The 12,977-nt window shown below is 41.0% G+C and overlaps 1 protein-coding gene across 2 annotated transcripts in view; it reads right to left on the bottom strand.

Moving 5' to 3' along the window:
* LOC116448577 (probable cation-transporting ATPase 13A4) overlaps positions 1-12,977 on the bottom strand; it is a 45,533-nt gene that overhangs the window by 18,402 nt on the left and 14,154 nt on the right. For both annotated transcript variants that reach the window (XM_032119158.1, XM_032119157.1), the window contains 12 exons: positions 10,844-10,914; positions 10,672-10,752; positions 9,751-9,820; positions 8,806-8,940; positions 8,317-8,389; positions 7,554-7,685; positions 6,221-6,391; positions 5,629-5,786; positions 2,458-2,646; positions 2,081-2,142; positions 1,199-1,349; positions 514-600 (listed from right to left, as the gene is read on the bottom strand). In XM_032119158.1, the coding sequence (XP_031975049.1) occupies positions 514-600; positions 1,199-1,349; positions 2,081-2,142; positions 2,458-2,646; positions 5,629-5,786; positions 6,221-6,391; positions 7,554-7,685; positions 8,317-8,389; positions 8,806-8,940; positions 9,751-9,820; positions 10,672-10,752; positions 10,844-10,914 (1,380 nt within the window). The remainder of the gene's footprint in view (positions 1-513; positions 601-1,198; positions 1,350-2,080; positions 2,143-2,457; positions 2,647-5,628; positions 5,787-6,220; positions 6,392-7,553; positions 7,686-8,316; positions 8,390-8,805; positions 8,941-9,750; positions 9,821-10,671; positions 10,753-10,843; positions 10,915-12,977) is intronic.

The following is a 12,977-nucleotide window of genomic DNA, read 5'->3' as shown; positions in this document are numbered from 1 at the left end:
ACGAGATTAAATTTGTGGAGAAATATTTAGCTTAAGCAGTAGGAAAAGTTCACTGACAATTTTAGCAGACTACTAAATGTAAATCACTGAAAGGAATTTACTAGTCTTGTTTCTCTGCTAAGACTCTGTTAGGTCTTACACTGGTCTTGCAAAGGAAAAACGGTTGTCAGAAAGTGTCCCACCTGTGTGTGTCACCACCAAGGATCTGACATCAGCCACCAGACTCCACTGCATTCCCCACTCAGCTGAGTTTGGGTTGAGTCTCAAGCCACGAGGACAGGCTGGACAATCTCTAATCCAGCATCCCCCTGCTCACTGTGTGAGCTGCAAGCTCCCCCAGGCATCTGTAATCCGAGACAGCAAAGCAATCTCTCTCTCTGCAGGCAGTACAGGAAAGACAAAGTGGGGAAGAGCTCTCTTGGACAGGGACACCCACACATTCCTATACTGAAAGGTAACCCTTACACTGACAGTCTAACTTGATCATGGATGTGAATCTTGCAAATATCTTACAGTGGTGGCTTTAGGACCAGGTCTAACAACTGTGGCATCTGTGGATCCTTGACCTTCAGTCTGGTGTCCACTGGAATCATCTATCACCTGTGTATTGAAATACAAAAATATTTCAGACTGCAACACCAGTAAAGCTAAAAGGAACCTCAAGGATTCATTTAAAGCTTTTTGTTGCCTCTAAATGAGGTATATTGTTCATTGCTGGGAGAAATCTGTCAGATGTAAAACTAAAAACTTCCAATAACGGAAAATCCACTGCTTCTCTTGGCAACCAAATAGAAAGCCTCACCAGGTTCAGTAAGACATTGCTGTACTCTTGCACAGCAAATAGGTTATGTCCTCTCACTGACAATAAATCCTTTATTCATTACAACACACTTAAATAAACAAAAAACTTTAGATATAACATAGACTCAACGAGAAAATAATATACAAGAATTTGTATTAATGTAGAAAGCTCTGCTCTTGAAGTATTCCACAAATCATCTGGATTTTTTATCATCACAACATGATTGTGAGGAACAAAAATATTTTTTAGTGTCAAAGGAAACTCAATTATTCCTGTTTCACAGGAATTATTTAACTGAATTCCTGATTTTTTTGTAACTTCGATGGGTGTCTGGCTAAACCTGAGATGGCAAGGTGATCTCCCCACTGTTTGCATAATAACAAAGCACAGCTTTACCCAGTTAGTGGCCTCGAACATTTTCACATCCAGTGGGTCTCCTTGGATCTTGCCCTCCCAAACAATTAATGAATGACAAACTGCCAGTGCTTTGAACACTGGGCCCCAAGGCAGGCTGTGGTCTGCAGGGAAACTGTGAATGTCCTGAAAGCTAAATCAAAAGAGAACACAAAAGTTACTGTCAGAGAACACCAAACAACATAAGACTAAAAGAAAAAAAATCCTAAATTGGGGGCAGTTAAAGTCCCATCCTGAGGCGAGACCACACACATGTTCTGGGGACTTGTCCTCCCCCATGAACTGCTTTTCATGCACCTATTAAGGCTGGGATACACATGCTCAAAACAAGTGTGTTATGCCTAGTTAGGGAGTCCAATGGGATGGAGAGAGGAACAGATTATTATAAAATATCTTCTTTGAGGCTTGTGCGAAGACTCTTGAGTTCTAATACTGATATAAGTTTGAGCAACTCTGTGCATGCACATTTCTGGAAATGTAAATGGGCAAAATCAAGGCCACTGAAAGAACAGAGCATCAATCTTGTGGATAACAGTGATTTCCTGTCATAAAGGATTTGGGTTACACTGCAGCTTTGAGATCTAACCCAGCCTGCCTACTGCAGACTGTCTGCCTGGACATGCTGTGCCAAATGCTGGTGACAGTGGCTGCATCTTTTCACATGGAGCAAGACCCTTGGGATAAGGCAAACAATTCATTTTCCAGAGGATATGGAAATAAAATTAAAAATCTAAACATGGGGAACTGCAAACTGCTTAAGTGTTTAACATTAACTGTCTTTCAGATTTGGTCCTATGTCTAGTAGAAGAATCCAGTCACTACCCCACCAAATTTAGATGCCATTGATGTGTCAGGGAGCCTTACCAGTTTCTTTCAGAGGGCAGCAAGCCCCAGAGATCCAGGCCATCTTCTGTTAAGGTGCCAGTCTAAGTTAAAATGTACGTTTAAATTAACTTCCCACATGAGAGCTCCGAGAGGAATAAAAAGCAAGACTTATTTTAAGAGGTTACTCTCCAGAAAATGCCAGCATGGGGCAGAGCAAAAGGGCTACAAGACAATTCCTAGATTCCAAGAAAAACAAGAATTTGCCACAGATTCTGTTCAGACAACAAGAACTTAAGTACACAGCATTGGTCATTGTGTTTCTAAAATACAATGGAAATGCTCAATCAAACCCCAGCCTCCCACCCCCACCATGGCTCTCATTACCAGTGAGGGCATAACCACCACACAGCCATTACTTTGTCAAAGCAGACAAGGTTCAGCTGTCCACATATGTTGATCCTCTGTGGGCTGATGCAAAAGATGCCTTTTTTCTTCAACCTCTGCTGCGTATAAATGATTCCTGTTGTCAAGGCAGCTGGAAGAGCTGGTGGGACAGCAATAGTGATAACATCCAGAGCCTTCTTCACTATTTCTCCTGTCTCCTCCTGACATAATAACAAGGACAGTTATCAGGAAGAGAGTGGCAAAGAGTGGTGCTTGCACCGGGTGTAGCCCTCTTCATCCCGCCTCCCCTCCACTGCAGGTGCTCCAGGCTGTACTGTTTTCTGCCCATGGTCCATCATGTATTCATATCCATAAGAAATTGATAGGCTTGATTTAACCAGAGGCTTTAAAGCCTCATCACTGCTAAAGAGAAGCCCCCAGGCCTTCATTCATTCTCCATGCAAACAAACCTCCAGGCAGAGTTCACAGCCTCCTCCAAAACACGTGCATTCAAACATGCCAGCTAGATCATTGCACCCTCAGTCAAACCCATTTTCCCATGACACAGCACACAGGAATCTGCTATTTATATGGGCATTCATCCAAATGCCTACAGGCACAGCACTGGACTTCATGTTAAGGTGGCAGGTGAGACATATGGGATGGTGCTGAAAAGGAGGGCAGACTGTATGAGCTAATGATTTCTTCTGACCTTATGTTCTAGGAGTTGTGAAAGAAAATTGCTTTTACCTGCAGGAAGAGACATGGAAATAACAGTTACATTTGTAAAAGCAATCTATAATTTGGGAGCTTAGTGGTCAGTGTAAAACCGACTGCCAGGATGCTGAGTGTGGGCACCACTATTCTGGGCAGTTGATATGAATGCTAAAGAATTGAATGCTTTTCAAATTGAAGTCCTAGAACTGAGACACTGCAAACTAAAGCAAATTTTCAGTTCAGAAGGACTTGCAAACCATCACTGAGATCTACTATTACTACTTCTGAGCTTGGGACTTTGACTATAAATCATGTTGCATTTGATGTGCTGAATTTCCATCATGTTCTGGTTCTCCCTTCATTGATACTGTCTCAGACCACAGAACACACCATTTTGATAATATTTTGTATCTATTTTATGTTAGAAGGAAGTACTTACCATCCATCTTTAGATAAACACTCACAGAAAGAGAAGAGAAAGCATTTAGTACATCCTGTGATTCAATCTTACAAGATTGACGGCTTCAGCAATTGAGGTAACACCAGCATGTATTTTACATATTACAATGGGGAAGTTAAATTAAGAAAAAAAGGAAAAAACTGCAAAGCAGACACAAGAATATGTTCTTAAACACACTTTCTTTGATATCTTCAGGGAAAATAATCTTCTGAGCCCACTGATTGTAGATTATTCCCCAAGAGAAAAATTATTCAAAAACTGAATTACAGAATCAACCTTGCAACTCATGAATTGGACTTTACATTGGCAGATAATTATCATGGCATGAAATGATTTCTTGAAAGTTTCTAAAGAAGTTCTAAATCAATTAGGCTTTAAAATTTGCAGAACTACTGTTTACAGTGTATAACTCTTCTCACATTGACCTTGATGCATAAGAATGAGTGAACTATTTTAAAAGGGTTTCAGGTGAACCCTCCAGAGATTTAGAGACCAATATGGCAGGGCCCTAGGTGTACTAATAGCCCTTAATTACCGTCACTAGCCTCACCTCTATCCACATCCTCTGCTCATGGGTTCAGGAGCTCCATTTAAGCTCAGGCCTGGGCCTCCAGTGCCTGTCTGAGCCATGCTGTGGGTATACCCACTTCTGTCACTTGGATGGACACCTTAAGATGTGTGTCACAGCCTTGTCTCTTGTCCTCATCTCCTTCTGCTTCTGACTGATCTCCCTGGATTATTTACCACTTTGCCTTGCCTGGGACTGTTGATGGGCTGTTACCTGCACCCAGCTCTCCTCACCATGTTCAGACACTCTGTGATTGTGCTCAATTACCCGTGCTCTGGTCATCCTCGCCTCCTGGCTTGTCTCCCCTAGGGAATAGCTGTCTTCTGCTGCTTCCTGATACAGTAAGTCTTAGTTCCACATTGAGATGTGGGAGATTCAACTGTCCTGATACAGGACAGTTACCTTTGCAACATTATTTCCCCAAAATTCTCAAGGATATTAAGCTGAGTGATAACTAAGTGTAGGTTATCTCCCATCCACCACCCTGCCCCACCCAGATGACTATACAAAGATATGAGAGAAGAAGACAGAAGACAACAGGGAGTTCTTTGTAATACCAGTCATTTTCAATGATCTCTGTTTACACTTGTACTGCTCAGGGCTCTGTAACACGGAAGAAAGGTGGCGAAAGGAGTGGCAAATGATCTCTTAAAACTAGTACAGGAAGCATCAAACAGAAAGCAGCTGTTTGCTACTTCTCTAAAACAAAACCTACAGTGCCTTCAGTGATTCAAACAGCAACTCTAAAAACATTTTTGCACAGTACATAATGAAACTATGGGAATCATTGCCACAGGTGCTGTCCAGTCCAAGACTTAGATGAATTAACAAATAGATTAAACCACACTCTAGGAGATTTTCAGTGACTGTTACAGTAGAGGATCCAAATACAAAAGACAGCTTTCTGAACTCTTAAACTTTTCTCTTCAGGAAGTTAGAAGACTATACCAGGGACAAATGGTTCTATACCTACTTTCTACCATTTAACATAAGCATTTGACACCAGTTACTCTCAGAGAGCAGACAGGGAGAGATGGTTCTTTGATCTAAGCTGAAGTTTTTGGAAAGCTGCCTTTCACAATAACACATCTGCCTCTGTCCCACTTAACTCATGACTCACTTGTGCTTTTTCTAGGAATGTACAAAAAAGTGCCACAAAAACCCTGTAAAAGGTTCTTACAGGGTGCTGAGCTGCGGATAACCTATGCAGGGCTTGCACAGGATTTTCCAAGACCTCAGAAAAAATTATTATTGGGCAGCAGTAGGTTTGGCATCTTGGAATTGAATGTATGACAGTTTGTGTACTGTTACTAATTCAACTGCACTGTAAAATGGACTCATGTACTAAGGTAAAAAGGAAAGTGACAAGGACTATGTTTTTATATATAAATTTTTATGAAGTCACTCCGGTTTCAAATCTCTTAGATGTGACCATTTCTCCTGCATTTAGTAACTCACCCCATTAAGTGCAAATACACACACTGTGTAGATCATTCCAATGGCTGCAAATGCTATGAGGCACATCAGGAACCGGAGGGCATCTCTGTACAGCTTGAAGTTCATGGGTTTAGGGTAGAGAATGGACCTCACCAGATCACCCTTGGCTGTGTTGAAACCTGGAAAGACAAATTTAAATCATTTCAAGGGGAAAATATTTCAAAAAATTCTCTGCAAAGAATGGAGGGCTTCAAAATTATTCATAATTCCTGCAAGTTATGAAAGAAGGCCCAGGTGTTTCATTTTAGTGTATGTGGTCTTATCTGCAGAATATAGAAAAGAGGTATTCTTGTCTTAGGGGGGAGGATTTTTCAATGTCTCAGAAGCAAAGCAAAATTCTTCTTCATAATTATATGCTGACAGTTTTTATAGAAGTTATGCCAAGCAAACAGAAACAATGCATAACAACTTAGTCCAGCCCAGGATGATGATTCTCTGTCTGAGTGTTGTGAATATACATTAGTACCTTTAACTTAATGTGATTGGATACATTGTCAGACTGTTCCAGTGAGAAAAATCATGGAAGGAAAAGTGAACTCAAGTGTTGACTGACCAGTCCGCAGCACCACAGCTTTAACTACTCCTCTGTCATCTGCCTTGGTCTGGATGACCTCTGTTCCACAGAAGAGGACATGTTTTTTGTAATCCTCTGCACAGTACACTCTCCAGGGCTTGGAGTTATCAGTTTGAGGTAGATGTGTCTTTGTTACTGGAATACTTTCTCCTAGGGAAGATTAGCTCAGATGAGAAAAACTGCAGTACACTTAGTAACAGCCTGCTGACTTTCAAATAAGTACCTAGACATCTAGGTGATAAGTTAAAGGTGTTTACTAGAGAAACCAATTTACAGAAATTTTACTTTTATATTTTGACATCTTCAGAATGAATAGAGCTTAAAGCCTAGCAAACAGACTGCCAGAGAAGAGTTTTCCTTTTCATCAGTGCAGCAGCTTCATGCAAATCTGAGAACTGAAAGCAGTCCAAACTCTGGCTGTAGATATAGAGACTTGAAAGGAGGCCTGAACTGGTGTTGCATGACTACCATTGATGGCCACAAGTTGTTTACCTAATTTGAACCTCATGTGCAGGTCACTAAACTATTCCCTCAAGCAGGTGAGAATATGATATTCCCTATTTTCCCTCCCTAGTAAAAAGCAGGGCCTCAATGCTTGGCAGGTGACAGATACCCTTTTTATGTCAAAGCAGATACTAAGGTGAGGAAGAAATATTGTGGCACCTGAAGTTTTCTAAATGAAAGGTGTTTCTGGAATTTCTCATTTATATGAAATTTCAGAACTATCAGTTTCAGTTTGATTCAGACCAAGACCAAATTTAAAAACAAGAAATAGACCTCCTCCTGCACCAAAAATCCTGCTTTCCAGTGACCTCTCCCACCTGGTGTGTCCTCCACTGCTATCACAGGAATGTGGGGCCAAGTGTCTGGAGGGCTAGACAGACACTCCACAGGTTGGAGATGTTGCAGCAATGACACATTCAGTCAGTGACAGAAACCACAACATCCAGAGTAGACTGTGGGCCCTGGGTAGGAACAACTTTGCTTCATACCTATTGCTTCTTCTCCTGTCCTGCTCCCTCCTCTTCACTGTCCACTCTTTCCCTTCTAATGAAATCACCTCTTCCTAAACGCTGCATGCCAGGAAGGTAGAAAAGGAGACTTCCTAAAGTCCATATTGTCTATTTAGACAATTAACAACAATTCAGTCACTATTATAGCAAACACCCAGAAGAATCCCCTTCTCAGCCAGTTATGGACTGTCTCACAGCAAGGGATGTACATGATAACACCATCTGTCCTCTGTCACTGGCTGAAGCCATGGGGCAATGGTGGGTGTTCAGATGGCAAACCTGGGAGGGATGAGCTGTACCTGTCAGCATGCTTTCATTTACAGTGCACTGCCCACTGACCAGAATGGCATCACAAGGCAAAAGGGTTTTGCCCTCTTTCAAAATCATCATATCTCCAGGAACAAGATGGTGTGATTCCAGCTCTTGGAAACCTGAAAGTGACAAGTAATGCAAACTTTGTGCTTCAGATATTTCTCTGTAGCAAGCGGAAAAGAATACAAGGAACTACTTCCTGAATAGAATTCTTTATAATGGCTGATAAACAAAAGACCTAAGTTTGCAACCTATAATATTTAAGAAAAGCCTAGGCATCAGTTTCAGCTGTAGAATTCCTCCTTATTTACCCAGGAGCCCAACCAGTGGTTACTGTTCCAATGCACTGACCTAACCAAAGAACCCTGGATCTACATTTCTTAAATTGACTTAATCTCTTTGGATTGTGCTCTAGATACCTTGACAATGAACAGACTTTGCATGGAGCAATTAGGTGGACTCACAGCCATTCAGTGGATATGTTGTTGGCTATGTCAGCAGCACTTTAAGAAAAATTGCTTAGTTTTCCTGACAATTTTCTGCTAAGGCTGCACTCAATTATTAATATGTTTGATGTGCCACAACATATTCCTAAGTCAAAATAACTCTATGTGCAGAAGTGAGTTAACTGAGCTGAGAAACAGAAGAGGAAAACTGCTTTAGAATAAATTTGTTGCTATACATGCTTGGGTTTGATATAAATTGCTATAGAAACAAAACACATTGAAAAAAGAAGCATAGAGGAGTCACCTTCCTTATTTCTGCAGACAGTGACCATGGTGTTGTTATGAGCCTCAACCAGTCTGTGCAGTTTAATGGATTGCTATAAATTAAAAAAGAACACACAGAAGTGTTACATCTTACTTACATGATGCAATTTTTCCACTAAGAATTATTTCCTTTTGTTATTTGTGGTTATGAGAGCCTAAAGAAACTGGGTTCCAGCTAGACCAGAAACTATAAAACCACAGAGAGAAAGAAATTCCCTACCCTAATTACGGAGAGCGTAACAAAATATTACAAAGTGAAGCACTGGAATGGGGAAGGGAGGATGTGGGTAAGGTACCACACAGAGATATTGATGACTAGGAGGCCAGGCCATTGCACCTGCTACTACACAACGTCACAAGACTAAACCTCTGAGTAAGTCTCACAGCACTGTGTGCATGTTGTAACATGCTGGCCTTTCCCAGACATTAGAAGTACATCTTCCTTGTGGAAAAAGGTGAGGTGTCTCACCTGTCTAAGATCGTATACAGTCAAAAATATTGAGAGGAGAGACATGATTATGATGGCAGCAGCATACTCCATGTAATCTTCAGCAAACCACAGACACACACTGAACAGCTGGAACACGTAAAATGGATTTAGGACCTGTTAGGAGAGACAGCAATAGTAAAGAGCTGGCCACACTTAAATGGGCCCAAAATATCTAGACACTGCAGAAAAGGTCTGGAATAAGAGACATTAAGTATTGTGACTCCTGATCCCCTTTGTAAATTTTTTAGCCGTTACTTTAGTCCAATCAGATTGGACCATCTTCACCTGACAGAAGGGCCAAAAATTCTGGACCAATAGGATGTTATTCGGGATGTGAATGACTCAGCCCAATCCTTGTTTTGTTCACTTCTTACAAGAAATGTAACAAAGGTGAGAGAAGAGCAGATTGTGCTGTGAGCATGGAGCTCACATACCATAGGAACACCTCCACAAACACCCTGTTCAGGCCACATATAGGCTGTTCCTCTCTGAAAAAAGATATTGGTGCTGTGTGTGGTGCTGTGCCCAGAGCCATGAGCTCATTGGATCTCTCTGCAGCTGCAGGTGTGTACCAGGTACTGCTGTTCACTTAATCTCTGCTGATTAAGAGACAGCCCTTGTCTGGAAGGTTTGATTTCCAGTGCAGCTTGGAAACCTTCAATGGCCCTCAGAAGGCAAATGGAATTAGCTCCCAGGACACAGATACATAGAAATACCAAGCAGACACACAGGCATGGGGATGGAGGATAGGGAATAATGGAGAATGAATGAATTTATGATGATTTCATGGAACAGGTTTCAATAGGATTTGAAGAAGTGTGCTTGAAGAGTGAGTAGTGGGAAGTTAAATCAGATATAGAATCAATTATATACACACTTGGCCTCCCCAGGCAGCTCAGAATAAAAGCAACAGAAATGCTTAACCTCTTTGATGAGTAGTTTCCAAACAGGGATCACTGGAACATCAATAGTGTTTGGCCCACATATAACTCTCCTGTACGGGATAAAGGTACATCACTCACAGATAAAATAGTGACAAATGCCACTCACTCAAGAAACTGCAGATTTCACTAGTCATGAGAGCTTCTATTGATCCCAGTTTAAAGGCTGGGAGGACTTTCCTTCAAGAACAAAAAATTAAATGTCCCTACAGTGCTTATGTCAGAAAAGATGACTGTTCCAGTTACATTTACGTACGCAGACAAGAGGTGTAACACAACCTTTTAGGCAAATGTTTCCATCATGCAAAAATTACTTTGAAACACCATAAACAAAGGAATTCTGCATCTAAAACTAAATGATCCAAACCCAAATAATTTTGCAAAGTTAAGGGTGATTGGAATGTAAGATTTGACATGAGCTAAGGTCAGGAGCTGGATTCTCAGTATTCAATCAACTGAAAATTATTTCTCTATTTAGCAGTTTCATGAATACATATTCTGTAACTTGCTGAATGATACAGTAGTTTATGAGAATAAGTTCAATGACCAGAACTAGTCGATTTGGAGCCCCAGTGAAGAAGCAAACACAGAACTTATGTGCACTCCTTCACAGAGACTTCCTCTTACTCCAAATAAGAACTGCTTAAGTTAGTTACAGGACATAGTTATTTCCTGATTGAGAACAATAACAGTGACGAATACTGAGACATTTCAAAAACTTTGACAAGGAATACACAACATTGTCTAGCCCTTTTCATTCAATATTTCCATGCACAGCTGTTTCATCTAAAATTATGTGCATATTAATAAATACAGAAGAAACTCCTGAGAAGTGCACCAACAACAGTGAATTTACATCTCTTTGAAATCTGTATGTTGAGTACTCAAGTTTTAAAATGTGTACCTGACATTCTGTTCATTGCAGGTGAGACCAGAACCAAATTTATCATGTATAGCTGAGCAAGTGTGGTGGTCTTCTAGGACTCTAAAATAGAAAGGGATGTTTTCCTTAGGACATTATTCACAAAGAAGCTTGACTTCCTCAGAGACTTGTGCAACCAGCACAGTGAACTCACCCAACTTTCTGGAACTGTTTTGCATAGATATTCCAGACATAGCGGATTTTTTGCACTTGGATAGTTTTCACCTGCAAAACAAAGCCGGGACAACAATACATGCAACACAGCAAACAAAAATACTCCCAGGCTTTCTCACAGAGCTCAGCTAGGCATCCTCACTGGGGTCAAGTATAAAGAAAGGAAATTATATGGGGGCAATGAGGGAGAGAAGACAGGATTGCATACAGTGACTCCCTAGTTGAATTATAGATTGGGATCCCCACCTCAGTGCAGGTTCCAGTAAACTACAGATCTTTAGGTCAAGCAAGTACAAAGCAATGTTCTTTGTGAAGAAAAGAATAATATTCACTCTGATTTCACAGAATGAAGGTAAGAGATCACTGATGCCATGGTGACTACACAGGCAGCTGGAAAAGCCTGTCTTCAGCCAACAGCTCCCTTGTCTTCTGTCTGGCTTTGGGGAAAGCAGAGGGCTTTGGGCCATTTCCAAGCATGGTGCTGAGTCCTTCAGCTGAACAGATGTGCCAACAGACAAGAAAGGCCATCCCAGGATACTGAGTCACTGCTAATGCTAAGCCCTTGCAGAGCAGTTATCCATTAGGAACACACGCTGTCATTTATAACTTGCAAGAGGAGTCTGTCCTGTCCTGCACAACAATAACGAAGCCTATTAGAGATAATGGCACTTCCTATCAGCTGGCAGAAGGCAGGGCTATGCACCTGTACACATGAGTGACAAAGAAATCAGCTCCAGGGAACTCTCCCTCCCGAACACAATAAGCATTATTATAGGCCAATGAAATCTAGACTCAACTCATCCACTGACTCAAAGTGGAGCTATAACCACAGTCATTAACTTAACAAGAGGTCTGGAGTTAGGATTTCACGCAATAGGAGCTGCAACATTTGCAATGCTAAAAACTGGAGTGGGAAGCGAGGGACCCAGCTCCCCATCAGAAGTCCTTGGACAGCTCTTGGGCACCACACAAAACTCTGTGGACTTAGGTAGCTTAAATGGCAAAAACGCTTTATAATTGTTTTATAAGTAGAAGCTTTTGAATTGCTAGGGAAGGATTTAACTGTTTACTCTTTGCTGCTTTGAAATCTGGTCATTTCTAGCTAGATGTGCTGATTGATATAAAAGTGGTGTTCAAAGGGCTTCTTATTTGAGGCCATATTTGGCTTTTTTATGTTACTAATTTGATCCTCTAAAGAATGTCACAGACCAGTCTCCACTTTCTTCATAATGTGCCAGCTGATTAAACTAGTTGGCACTAAACTTTCCTATGTACATTAATATATGTCCACAGCAGTATTAGCAACAGCTTTGCTCAGCTAAAGTTAGGTTTATAATGAAAATATTCACTAAAAGTTGTTGTAGATATAAAAAGAAATGCTAGTAAGTTAGAAATTTATTTCCCAAAAGGGAAAGTAGCTCTTTTCTGGATTCCTCAGTGCAGTGCTCTAGTATCTATAATCAAGAGCCAGATATTAGCAAATGTATCATTTTGCATTCCTATTGCTCACATAAACTTAACAATGCTAAGCAAGGCATATAACTGAACTGTCTGGTACTTGTTCTAGACACTGGATAACTACATTTACTCAGCTCATGAGGGACATTGAGGTCTGCTTGGATCAATCGTCTACCTTTTCCCCAGGGTCTCACTAGGATCTCAAATCTATGGAACTGGCAGAGACCAGGATACATTTTTGCAAGAACAGTTGACAGTGATTCCTGTTAACCTGACTCTAGCAAATGCACTTTGAAGCATAAATTGGTGCATACAAAGGCAAGAAAGCAAAATGTGTTGGTGAAACATTTCTGGAAATACTGATGTAGCTCAGGCACTTTTCTATTCTATTCTCCATGAGTTGCATTCATCCCTGTTTTCATGTTACTGGGGCAGCTGCGTTCGGTTCTCTACAGTCTCCTTTCAGACACATAGTCACCCCTAAATTCCCTGATTACTATGCCTGATTCTTCACTGCCAACCCCAGTCTCCTAAAGCTCTTCTACTTAAAACATAGGTTTTCTCTCAGAAATAGTGAGAATTCTCTTTTCATAACCCCTCTCAGAATATGAGAGGATTTTTACAGAGGCAAGTACAGTTGAATACAGTTCTCTTCC

The sequence above is a fragment of the Corvus moneduloides genome, chromosome 10, assembly GCF_009650955.1.
Source record: "Corvus moneduloides isolate bCorMon1 chromosome 10, bCorMon1.pri, whole genome shotgun sequence".
Classification (NCBI taxonomy): Eukaryota; Metazoa; Chordata; class Aves; order Passeriformes; family Corvidae; genus Corvus; species Corvus moneduloides.
This window is presented reverse-complemented; position numbering and strand designations above follow the sequence as displayed.